General features: G+C 35.0%; 1 protein-coding gene across 3 annotated transcripts in view; it reads right to left on the bottom strand.

Annotated features, from left to right (window-relative positions):
• Window positions 1-19,817, bottom strand: part of KPNA3 (karyopherin subunit alpha 3) — a 95,004-nt gene that overhangs the window by 2,662 nt on the left and 72,525 nt on the right. For all 3 annotated transcript variants that reach the window (XM_025262976.2, XM_025262975.2, XM_025262977.2), the window contains exons 7-16: window positions 19,527-19,612; window positions 18,571-18,657; window positions 18,042-18,211; window positions 16,938-16,982; window positions 7,418-7,549; window positions 6,367-6,495; window positions 3,109-3,213; window positions 2,939-3,010; window positions 2,616-2,778; window positions 612-706 (exon numbers count right to left, since the gene is read on the bottom strand). In XM_025262976.2, the coding sequence (XP_025118761.1) occupies window positions 612-706; window positions 2,616-2,778; window positions 2,939-3,010; window positions 3,109-3,213; window positions 6,367-6,495; window positions 7,418-7,549; window positions 16,938-16,982; window positions 18,042-18,211; window positions 18,571-18,657; window positions 19,527-19,612 (1,084 nt within the window). The remainder of the gene's footprint in view (window positions 1-611; window positions 707-2,615; window positions 2,779-2,938; window positions 3,011-3,108; window positions 3,214-6,366; window positions 6,496-7,417; window positions 7,550-16,937; window positions 16,983-18,041; window positions 18,212-18,570; window positions 18,658-19,526; window positions 19,613-19,817) is intronic.

Raw genomic sequence — 19,817 nt, 5'->3', positions numbered from 1 at the left:
TGTGTATGTTTTTATTACCTAAAAATATTTTACGAAAATCAACAATGCTATTAAGAAATTTAACAACTTAGGGCCTCACTGCTGGCTCAAAGGTAAAGACACCAACTGCCCGCCAATGCAAGGGACATGGGTTCTATCCCTGATGTGGGAATATCCCATCTCTGTGCAGCAACTAAGCCCGTGTGCCACAACTACCGAGCCTGTGCTTTAGAGACCAGGAGCCACAACTACTGAAGCCCACATGCCCCACAGCCCTGTGCTGTGCAACGAGAGAAGCCACCGCAATGAGAAGCCGTGCACCACCACCAGGGAGTAGCCTGCACAGCAACAAAGACCCAGCACAGACAAAAATAAAAAGAGATTCAACGATTTAAAACTGAACATTGAAAAACTGCCCCATTCTTAAGTTCCTATATCTGTAGATTTATTTTACCTATTTGAACATACATCATTTCTGTAATTACTACTTCTTCCCATTTAACAAATTACAAAAGCAAAGGTGACAGAAATACAGTATCAATTTAGTCATGGAAAATTAATTCTTAGTAAACTTACTTTACGTATAGATTTTAATGTACATGCAGACACACTATACTTTAATATATACTTACATCATCACCAGAGAAATACTGATCTATGATTTCAAATGCTAATTTATATATGTCTTCATTTTCATGTTGCTGTAAAACTTCAATTTTCTCCAAACCTGATAATAATTAAAATAATTAAATACATACTAATAAAGAAACTGTGCTCATTTAATCATGAAACATCTTAAAGAACTAAAAATACCCTCCCTACCACCCTCCAAAGATGATCGTTCATCTAGAAAAACAGATAAAATCCTGAGTTGCTCTGGTTAGAGAACCAGCACCCCACTAATTTCTGCCTCTTTAGAAGCCCTTGAGGTACCCTGTTCCCTGAGGCCAGCAGTTTAAAAATCACCTAAACTCTCCATTTGACAGATGAGGGAGTGTGGCACAGATACAAAGGGGTTTGTTTCAGGTTACATGGCGAGTGAGTGACAGAACTAGAATCAAGATCTCCCCCAGCCTAAGATTCCTTTAGTATAATCATACTGCTGCATACAATAATTTTTTTATCTTTTTGTTTTCCAAATGTTACTCAAAGATTGACATAAATAGAAGATAAAACTTTAAATTCAGAAGTGATTTCTTGAAAAAAAAAAAAAGAAAGAAAGAAATAGGGTGCTTCTCTCCTATATAGCCACATCAATTTGGGAATATTTTTTCAGAATAGTTAACTGTAGAATGCCTTTATTTATATTCCCAAAATATTTAGTCCATATATCAGATGCAACTCCATTAAATCCTCAATACTATTCTTCCTTTAATGTCTTTTTAGCTAAGTTATTTTGAAGTAGTTTCAAAATAACTGCTTTTTAAAATTTTTTATATAGTAACAAATCTAAGTTACTATATAAAAAAATTTAACTTTTTTCTATAGTAACATCCAAACCAGAAAAATGGGAAAATGGGTATCAAAGATAATGTATATAGAGTGCTTTATAAAATCATAAAATGCTAAGTAACTATGTACCCTAATTATAAGTATTTATCTCATAGACAGAAGCAACTATACTGATAAAAAGCTGGAGTAACAATTCTATAGCTCAAACTTTCTGGTTAAATTGTTCTGAATCAGACTACAGTGCTCGTTTCAAATTATTTAAAAAGTAAAACATCTTTTTTTTTAAAAAAATTAGTTCCATTAATTTTATTTATTCCTATTTTAATTTTGAATTAATTTTTTAAAAATTAATTTATTTAACTGGTGGATAATTACAATACTGTGGTGGTTTTTGCCACACATTGACATGAATCAGCCATGGGTACATGTGTCCCCCCCATCCTGAAGCCCCCCTCCCACTTCCCTCCCCACGCCACCCCTCTGAGTTCTCCCAGGGCACTGGCTTTGAGTGCCCTGTTTCATGCATCGAACTTGCACTGGTCATCTGTTTCACATATGGTAACATACATGTTTCAATGCTGTCTCTCAAATAATCCCACCCTCGCCTTCTCCCACATAGTCCAAGTCTGTTCTTTACATCTGTGTCTCTTTTGCTGCCTTGCATATAGCATCGTCATTACCAGCTTTCTAAATTCTATATATATGCATTAATAAGACATCTTAAAAACAAAATGAATAGTGAATTAATAGTAGTACAGTATGAAGATCTGGCTTTTAACTATGCTCCTACCACAAACTACTTCTCTGACCATGGACAAGACTCCTTAACATCTCTAGGATATTTTCTTCTTGTTATTAAGAAAACACTTTCTGTCTGAATATTCAGTGATGCTATCACATTTGTTTTCACTTAATCTTATGCAACATGACTTCAAGAGGAGTAATTGTGTTTCCTAAAAAGCACTGTAAAACTCTTAAGAAGGTTATGGAGTGACTTTCACAATCAGCTGTGTTCTGGAAAATCTTCCTGGATTACTAACATAGCAAATAAAGAACAGCAACATCCTCAAATGATATTAATAGCAATGTATCCTAGCACTTTTCTTTCAAATTAACTGTCTTTAAAGGAACTAATGTTTCAGAGTTGCACAGCTCAACTGTTTTTCTTTAATCAACCCTCTTACCTCCACATTCTTCTATTATTTCAGCTATTGTGCTTGCTTCATCACCAGCCATTATCAGAATGTTTTTCAGACCATCTAGGACCACCTGAACAACTTGAGAATCTTTTACTGACAATAAATTACAGAATGGTGGAATTACATTCTGCTGTACAAGGTATTCAACCTAGACAACAAAAGAGAAGAGATACTCTTATTTATATAATTACCTCTTCCTCCAAAGGAATACAGGACAGGGCTTATAAACAATCAAAACCTCCTAAACACAAGAGAGTAGTGCACTTCCCAGTATTAACAATCATAACATTTTTTTTTTCCAGACTCACTTGATCTTTTCTGCCACTTATCGTCAAGTTGCTAATAGCCCAAGCAGCTTCCTTTTGTGTTCCAAAGTCCCCCTGAAGATTTAAAAAGAAATGCTGAAATGAATTTTTTGCTCAAAAAGTCTTGGTTATAACATATTAACAGACATGACAAACTCATAACAATGACTGACCTTGGCAAGCTGATGAATAATCATAGGAATTAATCCAGCATCTATTACAGCTTGAACTTGTTGCTGGTTGCCTGCTGTAATGTTGGAAAGGAACCACACTGCTTCCTGTAATTAAATAAAATACAAGGCACCTTTATTTGAAAAACTGTATCTTTAATGCGCTTATGCTTTTACTTTAATGTGGTTTACATACACAATAACAAAACCATCTCAGTTACAATAAGGCAAATGCATCTAAAGGTGATTAGGCAATACAGTATCTTCCATTTTAAACCTATTAGGAAACTTTTTAGCAGAATACCTTTGCCCATTTACCTAGCATAACCTTCAATAATACAGATGCTTAGGACTATACCCTAAGCACTTTTTCAGGCAGTGGTGACATGGCAGTGAACAAAACAGACAATAAATCTTTACGCAAGGACCTCACATTTTTGCTTCATGAGCTCCCTCTCAATAGTGATCCCCAACTTTTTTGGCACCAGGGACCAGTTTTGTAGAAGACAACTTTCCCACAGACAGGGGTGGCAACTGGGATGATTCAGGGGCATTGTATTTATTGAGCACCACCACCTCAGATCAACAGGCAATAAATTCTCATAAGGAGTTCACATCCTAGATCTCTTGCATGCACAGTTCACAGCTGGGTACAAGCTCCAAGAATCTAATGCCGCTACTCTTCTGATAGGAGGTGGAGCTCAGACGGTAAGGAAAGCAATGGGGAGCAGCTGTAAATACAGATGAAGCTTTGCTTGCTGGCCCACTGCTCACCTCCTGCTATGCAGCCCCAATTTCAAACAGGCCAGGGACTGGTACTAGTCCTTGGCTCAGAGGTTGGGGATCCCTGCTCTAAAAGACAAATGACAGAAATAAATAGAAGATAGAATTTCCTAATACTTTGTTAAAACTACTTCTAAGAAAGATGAATTGCTTTATTGTAAAAATACTTATTTGCAAAATATATTAGAATGATCTATATGACAAATTTTATTGTAACCTTAGAGGCTTTATGTCATGAACAAACAGGTTTATTTCTAAGTTTAGTGTTAAAGTACTATCTTCTTCTTCCTCTACAACTGAAAGATTATAGGAGAGCCCCCATTGGCCTAATAATTACAATTCAGCACTTTCATCACCACAGCCTGGTTCAATCCCTGGTCAGGGAACTCAGATCCCACAAGCCCTGGCACATGGCCTAAATAATAAATAAAGAAAAAGACTGTACACTTTTTTGCCATCCAATTGTGGTGAGATATCAATAACTGGTTAACTGGTGTTTTAGAGTACAAGGGTGTTTCACTATACTATTTTTGCAAATTTCTTGCACATTTGAAAATTTTCAAACTATAAGGTTGAGGGGGAAAAAAAACCGAGTTGTTAACTTACACCTCCAAAGAACTATGATGTAACCAACACGCAAATAACACAAACACTCAAGGTGGAAAACTTCTGCAACAACTACCTCCTTGCTGAAGCTGAGGAGATATCTATCTATAGAAACCCTTTTCCTTTCCCCTATGATACCTTCACTCAGAGTATATCAGATCCCAGGCCAGAACCTCTCTACCTAACTCCTGTCCAGTTTCCTCACTTCTCAGCCTTGCTTCCCATTACAGAACACTAATACATTCAGCTGTAAAAATCACGTATATTTGCCTAGAGTCTAAAAGACTCTGGCTTCTTTCCCTTCATTGGAACAAATTGAAAGTGAAAGTGTTAGTTACTCAGTCGTGTCCAACTCTGAGATCCCACTGACTGTAGCCCACCAGGCTCCTCTGTCCATGGGATTCTCCAAGCAAGAATCCTGGAGTGGGTAGCCATTCTTCAGAAGATCCCTTCTTCAGGGGATCTTCCCGACCCAGGGATCAAACCCGGGTTTTCAGTATTGCAGACAGACTCTTTTTATCACCTTAGCCACCAGGGAAGCTCATTGGAACAAAAGCACCTACAAAATGTAATTTCTGACTACACACTTTTCTGTAAAAATTCAACTATCAAACTTTAGTCAAGGAACTATATAAATAGAAGTTTTGTTAGTCTGAGGAATGGTGGCATTTCAGGCAGATACTACATGTAAATCAAAACAAGCAGACACTACCTTCACAGTAGGATGGCTACAATAATATTTAAAAAAAGGAATTGGAGGGACTTTCCTCATGGTCCAGGGGCTAAGACTCCCTGCCCTCCCAATGCAGGGGGCCTGGATTTGACCCCTGGTCAGGGAACTAGATTTCACATGCCACAATGAACAATCCTGCATGCTCTCATCAAGACTGAAGATCCCACCTGCTGCAACTAAGACCTGGCATAGTCAAATAAATAAATAAATAACCTATATATATATATATATATATATATATATATATATAAAACAAGACTAAAACCTTCATAACACTGCTTACAGGAATGTAAAATGGTGCAACTGCTATGGAAAGAAGCTTGACGGTTCTTCAACAAGCTAAACATGCAATTACCATATGACTGGACAATTCTACTCATAAAGATATACATGCAAAGGAACTGAAAGCAAGGACTCAAACCAATGTTCACAGCAGTATTATTCACAAGAGCCAAAAGGCAGAAACAATCCAAAAGTGTACATCCACAAATGAATGTATAAACAAAATACGGTATATAGGTACAATGCAGTATCTATTCAGCAATAAAAAGGAATGAAGTTTTGATACAAGCTCCAACATGGATGAATGTTGAAAACATGCAATGTGAAATAAGCTAGACAAGAAGACTAAAGTACTCCAGCACATGTTTAACAGTAAGTTTATATCATAAGCTTAAAATCTTAAAAAAACAAAAACCAAACAGAAAACAATTTTAATGATCCTTTAATTTAGGCACTGTAGTTTTACATTCAATCTAATTTTGTAGGGAAATTAAATTATGATCTATTTGTTTATAAAAAACACCAGCAAAAGAAAAAGATAATAGCAATGGAAACAATGGAAAATTTCATATGTTCTTTCCACCTAGTGGCTACTAATTTGTTGATCATTGCTACTGCTCAATATACTGAAATAAAAACACTGGTTAAAATGAAAATAATTTTATTCTGTGATGATCATGGCAGCACTTACAGCAGGCAATTAATAACTGAAAGAAAATAACTGCAGAGGTGATCTGAAATTAACCAGAGTGGTTTGAAGAGAATCACAAATGAAAAGCAATCGAAACAAGAAGGTAGTTAAAAATGAGATACACAAAGAGAAAGAAATGCATTGGTGGGGCTGTTATATGCCTTACCTTATTTATCTTCTCTTTTGGGTGTGATAAGAGGTTTGGGAAGTGTGACAGGACATCGCAGTTGAGAACAACCTGGGTCTGTTCGTCTGTACCTGTCACTATGTTGCCAACCGCTCTGAGTGCTGCTGTCTGGGTGGGGATAAAATATTTTCCATAAATTTGTTTATGATGAAACTGATTCTATGTTTTTTATAATCCTGAGAAAATGTAAAAATGCAAGCGGTGAATGATTAAAACTTACTGCATACTTACACAAAGCATTTTATAGAACTGAGAAGCAATTCTGAATTTTAAACAACAGTTTTGTGAAAACTGGAATTATATAGGAAAAATTATGTGAAAAACTGTTGGAGAAAAGATTAAAATAAAAAAATGTAAAGGTCCGTTTTTTTCATAGCTATTTTTATCTATTAGTAAACTGGCACCACAGAAAGATTTTAATAAAGGCCTGGAATGGGTACAGATTTCTATCTCAAGTCATTTTGGCAGAAGTGGGATGAACAGATCTATCAGTGATGTGATGAGAGATGAGAGAAGAGAGTGAAAGAGAAAGAAATGCAGTTATCCAGAGAAAAGAAAATAAACCTTGAACTAAATGAGTGGCTCTAGATACAAGGAGAAGCCAGATGTGAAAACTATATAGTAAGGACTGACAGGTTTTGAAATGGAGCGGAGACAAGAGGAGGAATACCAAGGTTCCTAGCTTGGACTATGCTGTCCATTAATAGGGGATATATGAAGAGGAGTGGGTTTGTGGGAGAAGACGGTATGTTCATTTTTGCCTGCTTGAAATAATAACAGAATATTACTGAAGGAGGTTCTTGGCAGTTATGTCTAAGGACTCAAATACAATTGGCTATATGAGTCTGAAACTCAGCAAAGAATCTGGATGAGATAAAGATTTAGAAATCAACAAAATCAGATTCAGTAAAACAGCAGAAGAAACACTGAAGAAATGTGCATACAGATAGAACTGAAGCCTGACTGTATAAGTTAACTGGTTATAGAAAGTACAAATTTTATACAAGTAAGAAAAATACTTAACACTTACTTGAACTTTCACTTCCTGGTGGCTCAGAAGGGGCACAAGGAACGGCACAACCCCTGAATCAATAACCATCTGTATCTGTTCATTACCTCCATCTGTCAGGTAAGACAGTGCCCAAACAGTATCCACGAGAATCTGCAGGAAATAAAAAAGAATGGCCACTTAATATATTTGTTTGAATACTTAAGATACATAACACACTTAGGAAATGGTGACATAAAAAGTAATTAAATTTTGTTTTAGCTTGGTAGCAAAAATATCTGCTAAGCTGATACAAGGTAAAACTCTCTCAATGGCTACCTCAGGTCATTCTTCACAAAAATGAGGCACAGAAGTCCGGGCCAACTTCTACATCTATATATTAAGTAGACAAACTTAAAAATAGGCAGAAAAGGAATTCTTCCTGCTCCCACAAACTGAATACCCAATAATCATAAGGAAATACTTTATATACAGAATGAAACCAGTATGCCATGCTGCTTCAACTCTAGAAGAGCCCCCAAAGATCATTTATCCATGTTAGTTTTCAAACACGTTTGACAATGTAATTTTTCAGACTATTAAAGAGATAAATGACTTGGCATTTTAACTTTAGGGGAAAAAAGTTAATTATTTGCAAATCTCTTGAAAAATGTCCCAGCAGAAGAGCACACAGTATAAACCATACACTACACCCATCTAACTTTGCAAATAATAAACAAAAACCAGGCTCAGGTTTGTTGACTCATTCAAAGTCAGAGAGCTTATAAGTAGTTTTCCTTGGTGTCTTGACAGAGGAATGTAAGCACAGGTCTGATCTCATGTGAAATCCAGAGATGTTTCCTATTATAAGACATTTGTTGCTCTAAAATAAATACTGTGGTCTCAATTCACATCTCTCCATGTATCCTTCAAAAAAGTATACTATTTAATAAGTGCATGTAAAACCACACATAGCCCACACCTTCAACATTACTAGGAGTCTGAGAATGCTACAAATGTCAAATTACCTGTAAAAAGAGAAAAAAAATGAAAAAAAATGAATTCTGTCCTTTGTCTGGACCTCCCGTCTTAAGCTTATGTGAGACTTCAGAGAAGAGGAGAGGGGAGTGAAGAGCTTACAGTAACATATCCTTTGCTACTCCACATTAGTAGGACAGAGACCATGTGGCTCAAAAAAGCCTACAATATTTACTATCAGTTCTTTACAGAAAAATCTGCTGACACCCTTACCAGAGGATAAGCTTCTTTCAACTAAGAAATAAGTGAAGAAATATTTCACTGTAGATCAAAGATGAACACAAATGGGAAGATAAGATTAGAAGAATACTTTTTAAATGATATATGCTTCAGAAAAATAGAAATATTGCAACTTCAAAAATGAGAGGACAGAAGGTATGCCCTAGAGTTGTATCCATCTACCATCCTACCCCCACAAGGAAGACCTCCTTACTGGAGGGTATGAAAAGATGCTGTGTGGAGCAGAGCTTGTCTACTCCTCAGTCTGGCATTAATAGGTAGCAAGATTTAAATAGAAATCAGAGTCTCATAACAACACCCAAAATGTGGGCTGCAGCTGAAAATAACTCATCATATCAAGAACCAAGATCATTTAAACTGCAAAGGGAAAAGGTGGTCAACAGACGCCAATACTGGGATGACGCAGATGTTGGAACTATCTGACAAGAATTTCAAAGTAACTGTCATAAAAATTCTTCACCAAGCAATTGTGAACACATTTGAAACAAAGTATAGAAAATCTCAGCAAATAAAAAGGAGACATAAGGAAGAACCAAATGGATTTTAAAATTAACAAACTCAATAATCAAAATTTAAAACTCACTGGAAGTAGAAGAGAAAGAGAAAAAAAAAATCAACTAACTCAAAGACAGATCAATATAAATCATCCATGGGGGGAAGGGGAAGATGGCAAAGAATGAAGAGAGCTTTAGGAACTTGTAGGATGATTAACAAAAGATGTAGAGTTTCAGAAAGAGGTGAAAAAGTATCTGAAGAAATAATGACAGAAAACTTCCCAAATTGGGCAAAAGCCACAAACCTAGATTCAAAAATGGGAGAATGAGGTGAGAGAAAAGTGAAAGTAGAATAAGCCAGTCACTTATTCTATGGGTAAAGACAGGAGTCAAAAAATACCACTGAAACTTGTCAAACCAGACAGTAAAAAAAAAAAGGGGGGGGGGGGGGGCCTTATAAAAGGTTTAAGTATAAAGGTAACATTGCAAGAAAAACAAACTTTCCTAAATACCAAAAGAAATTTTTAAAAGAGAGAAGAACACTAAGTAGAAAATAAGACACAGAAATTATAACTCAAAGTTTAACAGGACAGAGTTGAAACCAAACATCAACAGGCTTAACTCACCTGCAACAAGAAAAAGATTTTCAAATTGGATCCTATAACAAAACCCAATTCTATACTGTATACAAGAGACACACCTAAGTCATTCAGAAAGGCTAAAAATAAAGGGACAAGCAAAGGCACATCAAGTAAATTATAAGAAAGCTGAGACTGCAAGCCTGTTAGCTGACCAGTGTAATTCATTCTACAAATCATTACAAAGAATAAAGAAGGCTACTTTTTTTAAAGCTAAAAATCCCACCATTTACAATGAAGATATAACTGTTAAAGACATCTATTTACCAAATAACCCTATAAATATCACTATAAAGGCGAAACTAAAAAGATGCAAGAAAAAATAAAAATATACTGATGAAAGACCTCACACTGTTGTCAGTATGAAGTCAAGTAGACAAAAAAATGAGGATACAGATTTTATAAATATATACTGAAATTCAAACCTTGATAATAGATAATATAACATGCAGACAGGACACAAAAAAATTAGGTTCAAAGTAAACATCAATTACATAAAGCAGAAATACTATTATTACAAGGCAATAAAATTAGATATTAATAAATATGAAATACTGTATGGAAATTTAAGAGTCTTACTCTTGGATTAAAAAATACAAAAAATTTTCTAGAATATTATAATGAAAATACCATATATCAGAAGCTACAGGATTTATGTAAAGCAGTGTTCAAAGGCAAGTTCACAGCCTTAAAAATGTATATGACAGAACTTAAAAAGAATGAAAATCGATTCCAAATAAAAAGCTAGAAAAAGAACAGAGTAAACCAAAAGAAAGTAAAAAGAAACAACAAATACAAAAGTAGAAAGAAATGAAGTAAAGAACAAGAAAAACCACAGATCTAATTAAAAAATTGGAATCCTGATTCTTTGAAAAAACTTTGAAAAGTCCTTGTTAACTTAATTAGAGAAAGTGGTGGAGGGAGCACAAATGTACAAAATAAGAAATGATGAAGAAAATAACCCTTGAAACAGTAAATTAAACCCCTCAAAAAAATCTTACAATTATTCTGCATACTTACATACAAGCAGAGTTGAAAACTGAGAAGAAATGAATAATATTCTAGGAAAACAGTTTACAAAAAACTGACCACAGCAGAGACAAGAGAACTTAAGCCAATTTCAATAGCGAGAGAAAATTATCAAGGAACTAATCCCACAAAGTATCCAGACCCAAAAGGCTTCAACAGGAAAAGCTACCAAGTTTGCAAAGATCAGACAGACCCTAGGCTGAGCACAGAAAATAAGTGAAGAATAATGTTTTTTAAATGTGGTAAAAATATAATAATGAAGACACCATTAAAAAAGCTGTGGACCAATATCATTCAGGTAAATAGTGATATAAAAATTCTGAATAAAATATTAGTGAACAGGAGCTCATACTACCTTAAGAAAATAATATATGATAATCAAGTGGAATTACTCAAGGAAAGCAAGGATGATTCAATTTTAGGAACATCTATCTATGTCGTATTAATAGATATAAACAGAAAATCATATAATCATCTTCATAGACACTGAAAAATTCCAACACTCATTTCTGACGTCAACACTCAAAATGGGATTTTACGGACATTTCCTTAACATGATAAAACATCTGTAACCGAGGGATAAAAATCTAAATCAACAAAAGGAATGGCTGATAAATTTGACTATTATAAAAAGAAAAAATCTGCATGGCAAAATATATCAAAGACAAAGGACAAATTAGGAAAATATTTGAAATATATATCAAAAGTAAAGAGCTAACGTCCTTAAAACATAAAGAGCTCTTATACGCTAAGAAAAAGAGGCCAAAAATTTGATAAAAAATGAGCAATAAAAGATAAACAGGCTATTTGAAAAGATGCAAAAATGGCTCTTCAACAAAATCAAGTTCAACTTCACTTACAGAAAGTGAAACACATACTAAAAATGAAATACCGTTTCTCACAGATTGACAAAAATTTAAAATGTGACAGTACATTCTATGGGCAAGGCTAGGGAGAAAGTCACTTTTATGTATTTCTGCTGAGAATGCAAATGGCACCGCCCTAATGCAGGGTATCTGGTAGTACATAACAAAAATTACGGTGCATTCACTCTCTGATCTAGCTATCCTGCTTCTAGGAATTTACCCTGAAATACACCTCCAGCAACATGAAAATACACAAGATTAATCCTTGCTACATAATTCATATTTGCAAAATTCAAGAAATGGACTAACTGCCTACCCCAAGTAGGATATTTGAATAAACCTTAGCCACAAAATCGAATACTGTGCATAAAAATACTGGTTGCCTTGGCCTGTGATGTTTTAGGAGGTTGCTAAATGAAATCTAACTTTGCTCCCTCCATTATAGCCCCCTTCTATTAGGAGAAAATCGTTTTTTTCCTAATACACAGTAGCTTAGAAAAATGAAATATTTAAGGTTTCTAAGCTGAAATCAATTCAAGGCTTTTGGTGGGATCTCATGACAACATTCAGAGGCTAGTCGGAGAAAGTAAGCTACAGCTAGGTCTCAGGTCCCCTGAAACTGCAGACTCTTCTAGTCACCCTTTAATTTTTCTTTTTGATAATATATTGGACCTTCAATGAAAATCTCATTTTTAAAATGCTTTAAAAATTTGAATTCATAGCACATGATTATCAGACTATTCAAGTTTGTTTTCAGCAGTTTGCTTTCCTCACCTATGTAAGCAGACTAACAGCTGCTTTAATATTTGTAATTGTACCTTTCATTGCCTTTTCCCATCTGAACTGCTTCTGCTATTCTACAACTCCTCCATCTAATATCCTCCCCCACCCCCCCACCCCCGCCAATTTTCTAGATTTCTATGGTTATATGCCTGGCTTTTACAGTCACTAACAGTCAATGACTATACTCTTTTCGTTTCAGCTAGTAATCAGATTAATCATGTGTCAATGAAGTCTTCAGCATTCCTGAGGTATTTTAATTATTTTTAAAGACCTTTTTGGTACAGTTCTATGTATTCTTGCCACCTCTTTTTAATCTCTTCTGCTTCTATTAGGTCCTTGCTGTTTCTGTCCTTTATCATTCCTATCTTTGCATGAAATGTTCCCTTGGTATCTCCAATTTTCTTGAAGATATCTCTAGTCTTTCCCATTCTATTGTTTTCCTCCATTTCTTTGCTTTGTTCACTTCAGAAAGCTTTCTTATCCCTCCTTGCTAGTCTTTGGAACTCTGCATTCAGCAGGGTATATCTTGCCCCTTCTCCTTTGCCTTTTGCTTCTCTTCTTTTCTCAGCTATTTGTAAGGCCTCCTCAGATAACCATTTTGCTTTGTTGCATTTCTTATTCTTGGAAATGGTTTTGATCACCACCTCCTATACAATGTTATGAACCTCTGTCCACAGTTCTTCAGGCACTCTATCAGATCTAATCCCTTATATCTATTTGTCACTTCCACTGTATAATCATAAGGGGTCTGATTTAGGCCATGCCTGAATGGTATAGTGGTTTTCCCTACTTTCTTCAAATTAAGTCTGAATTTTGCAATAAGGAGCTAATGATCTAAGCCACAGTGAGCTTCTGGTCTTGTTTTTGATGACTGTACAGAGCTTCATCCTTTAATAAACTAGTAAATATAACTGTTTACCTAAGTTCTTTGAACTGCTCTAGCAAATTAATAGAACCCAAGGAGGGGGTCTTGGTTCTATTCATTAAACCTCCAGTTTAAAGCTGGCTGGTCAGAAGCACTGGTCTGACTTTGTGACTGGCAACTGAAGTGTGCCTGTGGGTTAGGGGAAGAGGTGGCCACCACGTGGGACTGAATCCTTGACCTGTGAGATCTGACACTATCTCTGGTTAGTGCTGGAACTGAATTAAATTGTAGGATATCCAGTGGATTGCAGATACTCACTTGGTGTTGTAGGGAATCTCCCCCCAAATCCCTACTGCAACACATCTGGCGACCAGAAGTATGAGAAGTGAAGTGTTCTGTGTTGCAGTAAAGGAGAGACATAGGAGAGAGACCCACAGGGAAGAGCTGGGGTTTTTTCCTACACAGGAGGGAAAGGACAGTTTTCCCTAAACAAATCTGTATTCTTTTGCTATAAATTATAAGCATGAGTGTAAAAGCTTTTCAATGATTCCTTCTAGCAAGTCACTGAACTTGAAGGTGGTCTCAGGGACCCCTGACATATCATCAGGTGTCACTACCCATCAAGTCTCAGCATATAACCAATCTGCCACAACCGACTGATTTCATTTGTACCAGCAGCAAAGCAAGGTAGATCTGTATCAAATGTTAGGCAACACTCAAAATTGTCTGGACATATCAAACCATGGATGAGTAACTTCAAAAAGGACAGGAAAACCAAATGCTGCAGAATCACTGCAACTGCACGTTGACTTTAAGAAGAAGAATAACTAGAAAGAAAATGAACACAGATTGACCTGAATCAGTCCAGATTTCTTCTTTAGTTCTCCGAGTCAGTACGTAGTTCTTCTACTGTCATATAAGCATATTAATGTCCATAAGCCACCTAGTTCTCTCTACACCCCAACGCAGCTTCTCCAGCAGTCTCACAAATGACGATCTCACAAATGAAGTCTTTATTTTAATGCTATTCTTTTACTTTTTCACTTCTCCTCTTTGATTCTTTCCTCTTGAAGTTCTACTCACTTTATCTTTCCTACCCATTACCACTTTGGGTTCATACCTTCATCAAGTCCCTCAAACCTACTATGATAGCAAAATAGGCCAGGTTATGTTCAAACCTGCCCTATTCCAGATCCTCCTTACTGCTTTCAAAGTATCTGACTATAACAGACACGAACGTATCACTCCTCTATTTGAAAATCTTAGTGACTCTGCACTGATTACAAGAGAAGTCCAAACTCCCTAACACAAGATAAAAAACCCTGTAATTTAAGCAAATGTTTCGGTTTATTAACCACCTGGATTCTCCACATGCTCATGTATTCTCTTTAATTCTTAATATAGTTCCTCTTGTACCTGAAACAACTTTTTCAACTTGACAAAATCCTTCTCATCCTAGTTGTACGACTACACACAAATTAGTTAGCTGTTTTTTTTTGTTTTTTTTTTTTTTTAACCGTATTTGTAACATGAAGACAATTTTAGTAACCAATCACATGATTTTTCTAAGGAATAAATATATGAAAAAATGCTAAAAAACAGTGCCTGGCACACTTAAAACCCTTAATAAATGCTATCTTTTTTCACCTCTAACAACACTTCCACCACCATCCTTCTCCTTATAATGCTTATTTCAAATGTTACTTTCTCAGTGAAGCTTTCTGGTTGCCAGAAAGAACATGTGCTTTGATAATTCATTTTGGTGGTTTCTCTGTTTTCTTTTCTTGTTTGTTTGCACACATATTGTATCCTTATGTGATCATGGTACAAAACAGCATAGGCCTTGACTCGGCTTTAATTCTCAGCCATGGCTTTTATTCATCATATGACCCTTAAGTTACTTTACTTTACTGAGTTTTAATTTCCTTACTAGTTCCTTACTAGTAAAATAAGAGAACAAAATTTATCTCATAAGGGTGCTGGTAAGATCAAAAGAGATTACAGAAATAGATTTAGTACAGCAAGCAACTGACAAAAGCCCATTTCGTTCACTCTTTTTACCTGCTGCTAATGCTGACATCTTAGAGGGCAGAGTCTCCATGTCTTCTTCATTTTTGTGCCTACAATTCTTTGCACAATTCTGCCTAAGTGGGACAATCTATTTTGTTAAACTCGATAAATATACTTAAAACTACAGAACTTCATTACTTTAATACCTCTAGCTTTCAAATAAACAAGACCAATAGGTGGTGGAAGCTTTTATTCGCCTACAATCAATTCCCTAATGTCCTGGGGGGGAAGTCTTGGTGGAAACATCAGATATCTTGCTTATTTTCCTTTTAATTTTGGCTTTCAGAAAGCTTAGGACTAAGTTTAGCATTCAGTAACAACAAATACACTTTTAAAAATAATTTTACCTCCTCCTCCTTTCTTCTAAGGTACTTATTATCTTATGTCTATTGCTAAGTCACCTTTATATCCATTTTGAAAACAGGACAGTATATAACTAAACAGGATTCACTTAATTGTTATGACAGTTCAGGCTAACACTTCACAAATAAAAAGTTACTTCAGTTACCTTTAAAAGATTCCTTCCCAAGAACTTAAAGTCCTAAAATTAACTAGGGAAATGTGTGGTTCAGTACTTATATAGGAACTATATATTGCTTCTTGAAAAATGTTAACAAAGATGTATTTTCTTCATCTCAATGATAAATCACACATAATTCTGACACCCACACACATAAATATTATGTGTAAACAAAGATACACAAAAACACAAACATACAAATCGGAATAGATCTTAATTGAAATATTAGAAGCCAAATTCACGCTGGATGAACATTAGAGTCAGTTCTGAATTCTCTAAAATGTATCCATTGTTTTACTTTGTGGAAGAATTGACATTCAGCCTTGCTACAATCAGGAGAATTCTCAGACTGCCTGAAACAAACTGCGCCAGAATATATACAGTAAGTGCTTAACTAAACCTCATATAATGAACAAATAATCTAAAGATACCTTTGCATTTAAAGCGATAATTGATATTCTTCAATACTGTACCTCAAAAGGTTATAGCCTAGGGTTTAGTATGGTTTCATAGGAAGTAAACAAGATCTGTTATCAGAAGATCTCAGTTTTAAATATCGACACTTGACCCTTATAAGCTCTGCAACTTTGAATAAGTCACTTAACCTTTCCCTGAAGCTGTTTCTTATTCTTTAAAAATAGGGATAATAATATCTAGACTACCAATTACAAAAATCAAATAAAAAAATTTTTAAAGTATGAAGGAGCTTTATAAAGCTTTTACCACTTAATAAATATTGATACTTAAAAATACTATTATGATATAAATAACTAAATTAACTACATATGTGATAATTTCTCCAATGTTAGTATTTTTGTTATCTGAATGATTTAAGATATAAACTCAGTTTAACCTTAATCCTATTTCTGAAAACAGAACATACATTTCTTCCACATACACTGTGGAAGCTTGACAAATTATTAAGATATATGGTGACACTTATTAAAAGCATAAGAATAAATAACCCTTTCAGTCTCATTAAGAACCAAATTCCAAAACTAAGGTTCTGCTTTACTTACGTTTATATCTGTATGGTATATGAGGACACATAATGCTGGTAAAATCTGAGGAAAGAAAACAAATGATAAGTAACTCTAGAGTGGGCGAAAATGTCTTTGCAAAAACAAGTAACTGTTGACTTTTTTAAAAAGCAGTAAATACTATTTGAGGGCAAGAAAAACAACATTAAGTTTTTTGAATCTCTATTAGGAAAACTAAAATACAATAAATTCAACCTGAAACACCAAAAAATATTTCAAATGTTTAATTAAAATAATCAAGTAAGTCTGACAGAGATTAATGTACCTTAAAGGAAAAACATTTGTTTTCAATAACATTCTTTATGATATATGTCTACTGGAAACAGTGGAGATGCGAGTATATAGTTATTTTTAAAAAGCCATTCTTAAAACTGATCTCACTGTCCCACTTACCTGCTTAAAACTAAGATTTTATTTAATGAACTACTTGAGTCAAAGTGAAGTTTTTGACCTCAGATTTAGTCAAGAAAAGTATGCCCAGTATAAAGTCTGTTGAATGCAGACATTTCAAATCTCTTCTTTAAATCTGTGAGGGAGTAGGGGGAATTACTAAGTACCCTTTCCATACGGGCAAGAGGTGGCAGAAGATGGTGAATGATGCCAATCATAAAGATTACAGATTCACAGTCAACATTTCTCTATACAGTCAAGTGATTAAAGGTTACATAGGATTTTATAAAACTTAAAATACTCAGATCCATTTACAAATCAGATGTAATTAGCAGATTTAACACAGCAATTTAACTCTAGAACATTTGCATATAAGTACACTAGTTTTATCAGCAGCCATCCCTTATTTTTTAGTGTTAAATCAACAACTCAATGTAGTAATAAAACTGAGATTTTATTTTCTTCCTTTGTAGTTTTCTGCTTGAATTTATGGTTTCTTAAATTAAGGTGGACTGTATTTGGTCAGGTGCCACAAGTCTCACAGAAGTCAAAAATTAAGTTATGATACATTACTTAAATATCTCATACCTGCAATGAAATCAGTATATGCGTTATTTCATTCCCTGTACATGAAAACCTAAAGCATAAACATAGGGAAAATATACCATCTGGCCTTTGCAATTCTTCATTTACCTCCTGAACTGTCTCCATAGGCGGTGGGGGGTCCTTATTCCTGCAGAGATTGACAATGACCCATGTGACGTTCCGAAGGAAGGTGATGGGAATGGAGGGATTGATGAAGGACAGAAGAGGTTTGACAACTCCCAGTGATATGACATAATCTCTACATTGAGGACCATCACCTACAGAAATGAAAATTGTATTTAAAAAAAAATTACATTCAAGATGAGAAAGTCTGAAATGTATGCAATGGCTCATGTTGGGACACTGATGTTCTATGTTTCCTCACCATCAGTCAAGGGCATCAACTGTTGCTATTTCTCCAGATTTTGATTTGGGGAACACAAATTCAACCTACCAGTCCTGGATAACAAATTGCATATCCATCTAAAGAGGTACAATCTTAAGTTAATATTTATGAAGCAAGAAGATAGTCAACCCACATTAAAATTAGAGGAAACATAGTATGTAATGGCCAATGTAGGAAAAAAGTTAATTAAGATACTTAATTGGAGTGTTTTCAAACCTAATTTCAACTTACCTATAATGTTTCCCAAAGCCCATACTGCTTGTTCACAAACATTCTGATGTGGTGAATGGAGAAGTCTTAGAAAAAGAGGTACGGCATCTATAATAAAGAAAATCTAACATTTATACTGCAAAATGTTGAAGAGTTCACAGGTTTCAGCCTAAATAAGTTGATGAAATATACATAAGAGTTTGGTACACTAGAGTTGCTCAATTATAGTTCAGTGAATGAATAAATGTAGCAAATACCTTTACCCTAAATATGCTACATTTTACTGTTTCCTCTAGTCTCAAGCAACAGACTTATTGACAGTACCTAGAGCTGCGATTATATTAAATGAAAACAACAGCATGATGCTTTTCCTGCAATTCATTAAAAAAGGTTTCTACCTTAGAATACTTTAGTCAATATGATTCCAATTGTTGATATGGGATTAAAGAACTGATTATACCCATATCAAGCCTACCTTATATTTCAAGATAATTTATCATTATACTTCTTACTCTACACATAATTTATGAACTAACTCAAATTCCAAAAGACTGGTATCATATTCATTTCAGGTGAGAACTAAGTATAAGGCAGATCACTTTTTCTTAAAATTTCAGTATGTTGTATACTACCTCTAGGATTTTTAGCTGTATCTCTGCACGACCTGTATTATTGAATGTTTAAATTAAAACTGACTCAAACTTCTAACAGCTTTACTGAGATATGATTTATCTGTTTAAGTGTACAATTCAAAGGTTCTTAGAGTTCATACAGAGTTGTGTAGTCATCACCACAATCTAATTTGACGACATTTCTACTGCCCCCAAAAGAAATCCCATACCCAGAAAATCCTCTTACCTTCTCCCCCAGCCCTAGGCAACCATTTACTCTGTTCTCTGTCTCTACAGATTTTCCTGTTCAGCACATTTCATACAGATGACAGAAGGTCCAGCAAGTAAATAAGTTAATTTACTTACTAGACTGTACAACAGCTTGAGTCTGTGCAGAGGTTCCTGATGCTATATTAGTTAATGCCCATGCAGCTTCAAACTGTAATGAAGGACTGCAAAAAACAACAACAAAAAATCTTTAGACACATAACTACCATTTAAGACCTACAGATTACATGGTTATCTCCTTTACCTTGTCCTTGAATTTCGCCTCATTACGTCCAACTGCCTGTTGAATATCTTCCACTTGAATGTCTCATTTGCTCTCAAAATCAGTCAATATTAACTCACTTCTTCAGGTTCATTGGTATTGCAACA

The sequence above is a fragment of the Bubalus bubalis genome, chromosome 13, assembly GCF_019923935.1.
Source record: "Bubalus bubalis isolate 160015118507 breed Murrah chromosome 13, NDDB_SH_1, whole genome shotgun sequence".
In the NCBI taxonomy this organism is placed as follows: Eukaryota; Metazoa; Chordata; class Mammalia; order Artiodactyla; family Bovidae; genus Bubalus; species Bubalus bubalis.
The sequence above is the reverse complement of the archived record's forward strand: the minus strand, read 5'-3'. Positions and strand labels throughout refer to the sequence as shown.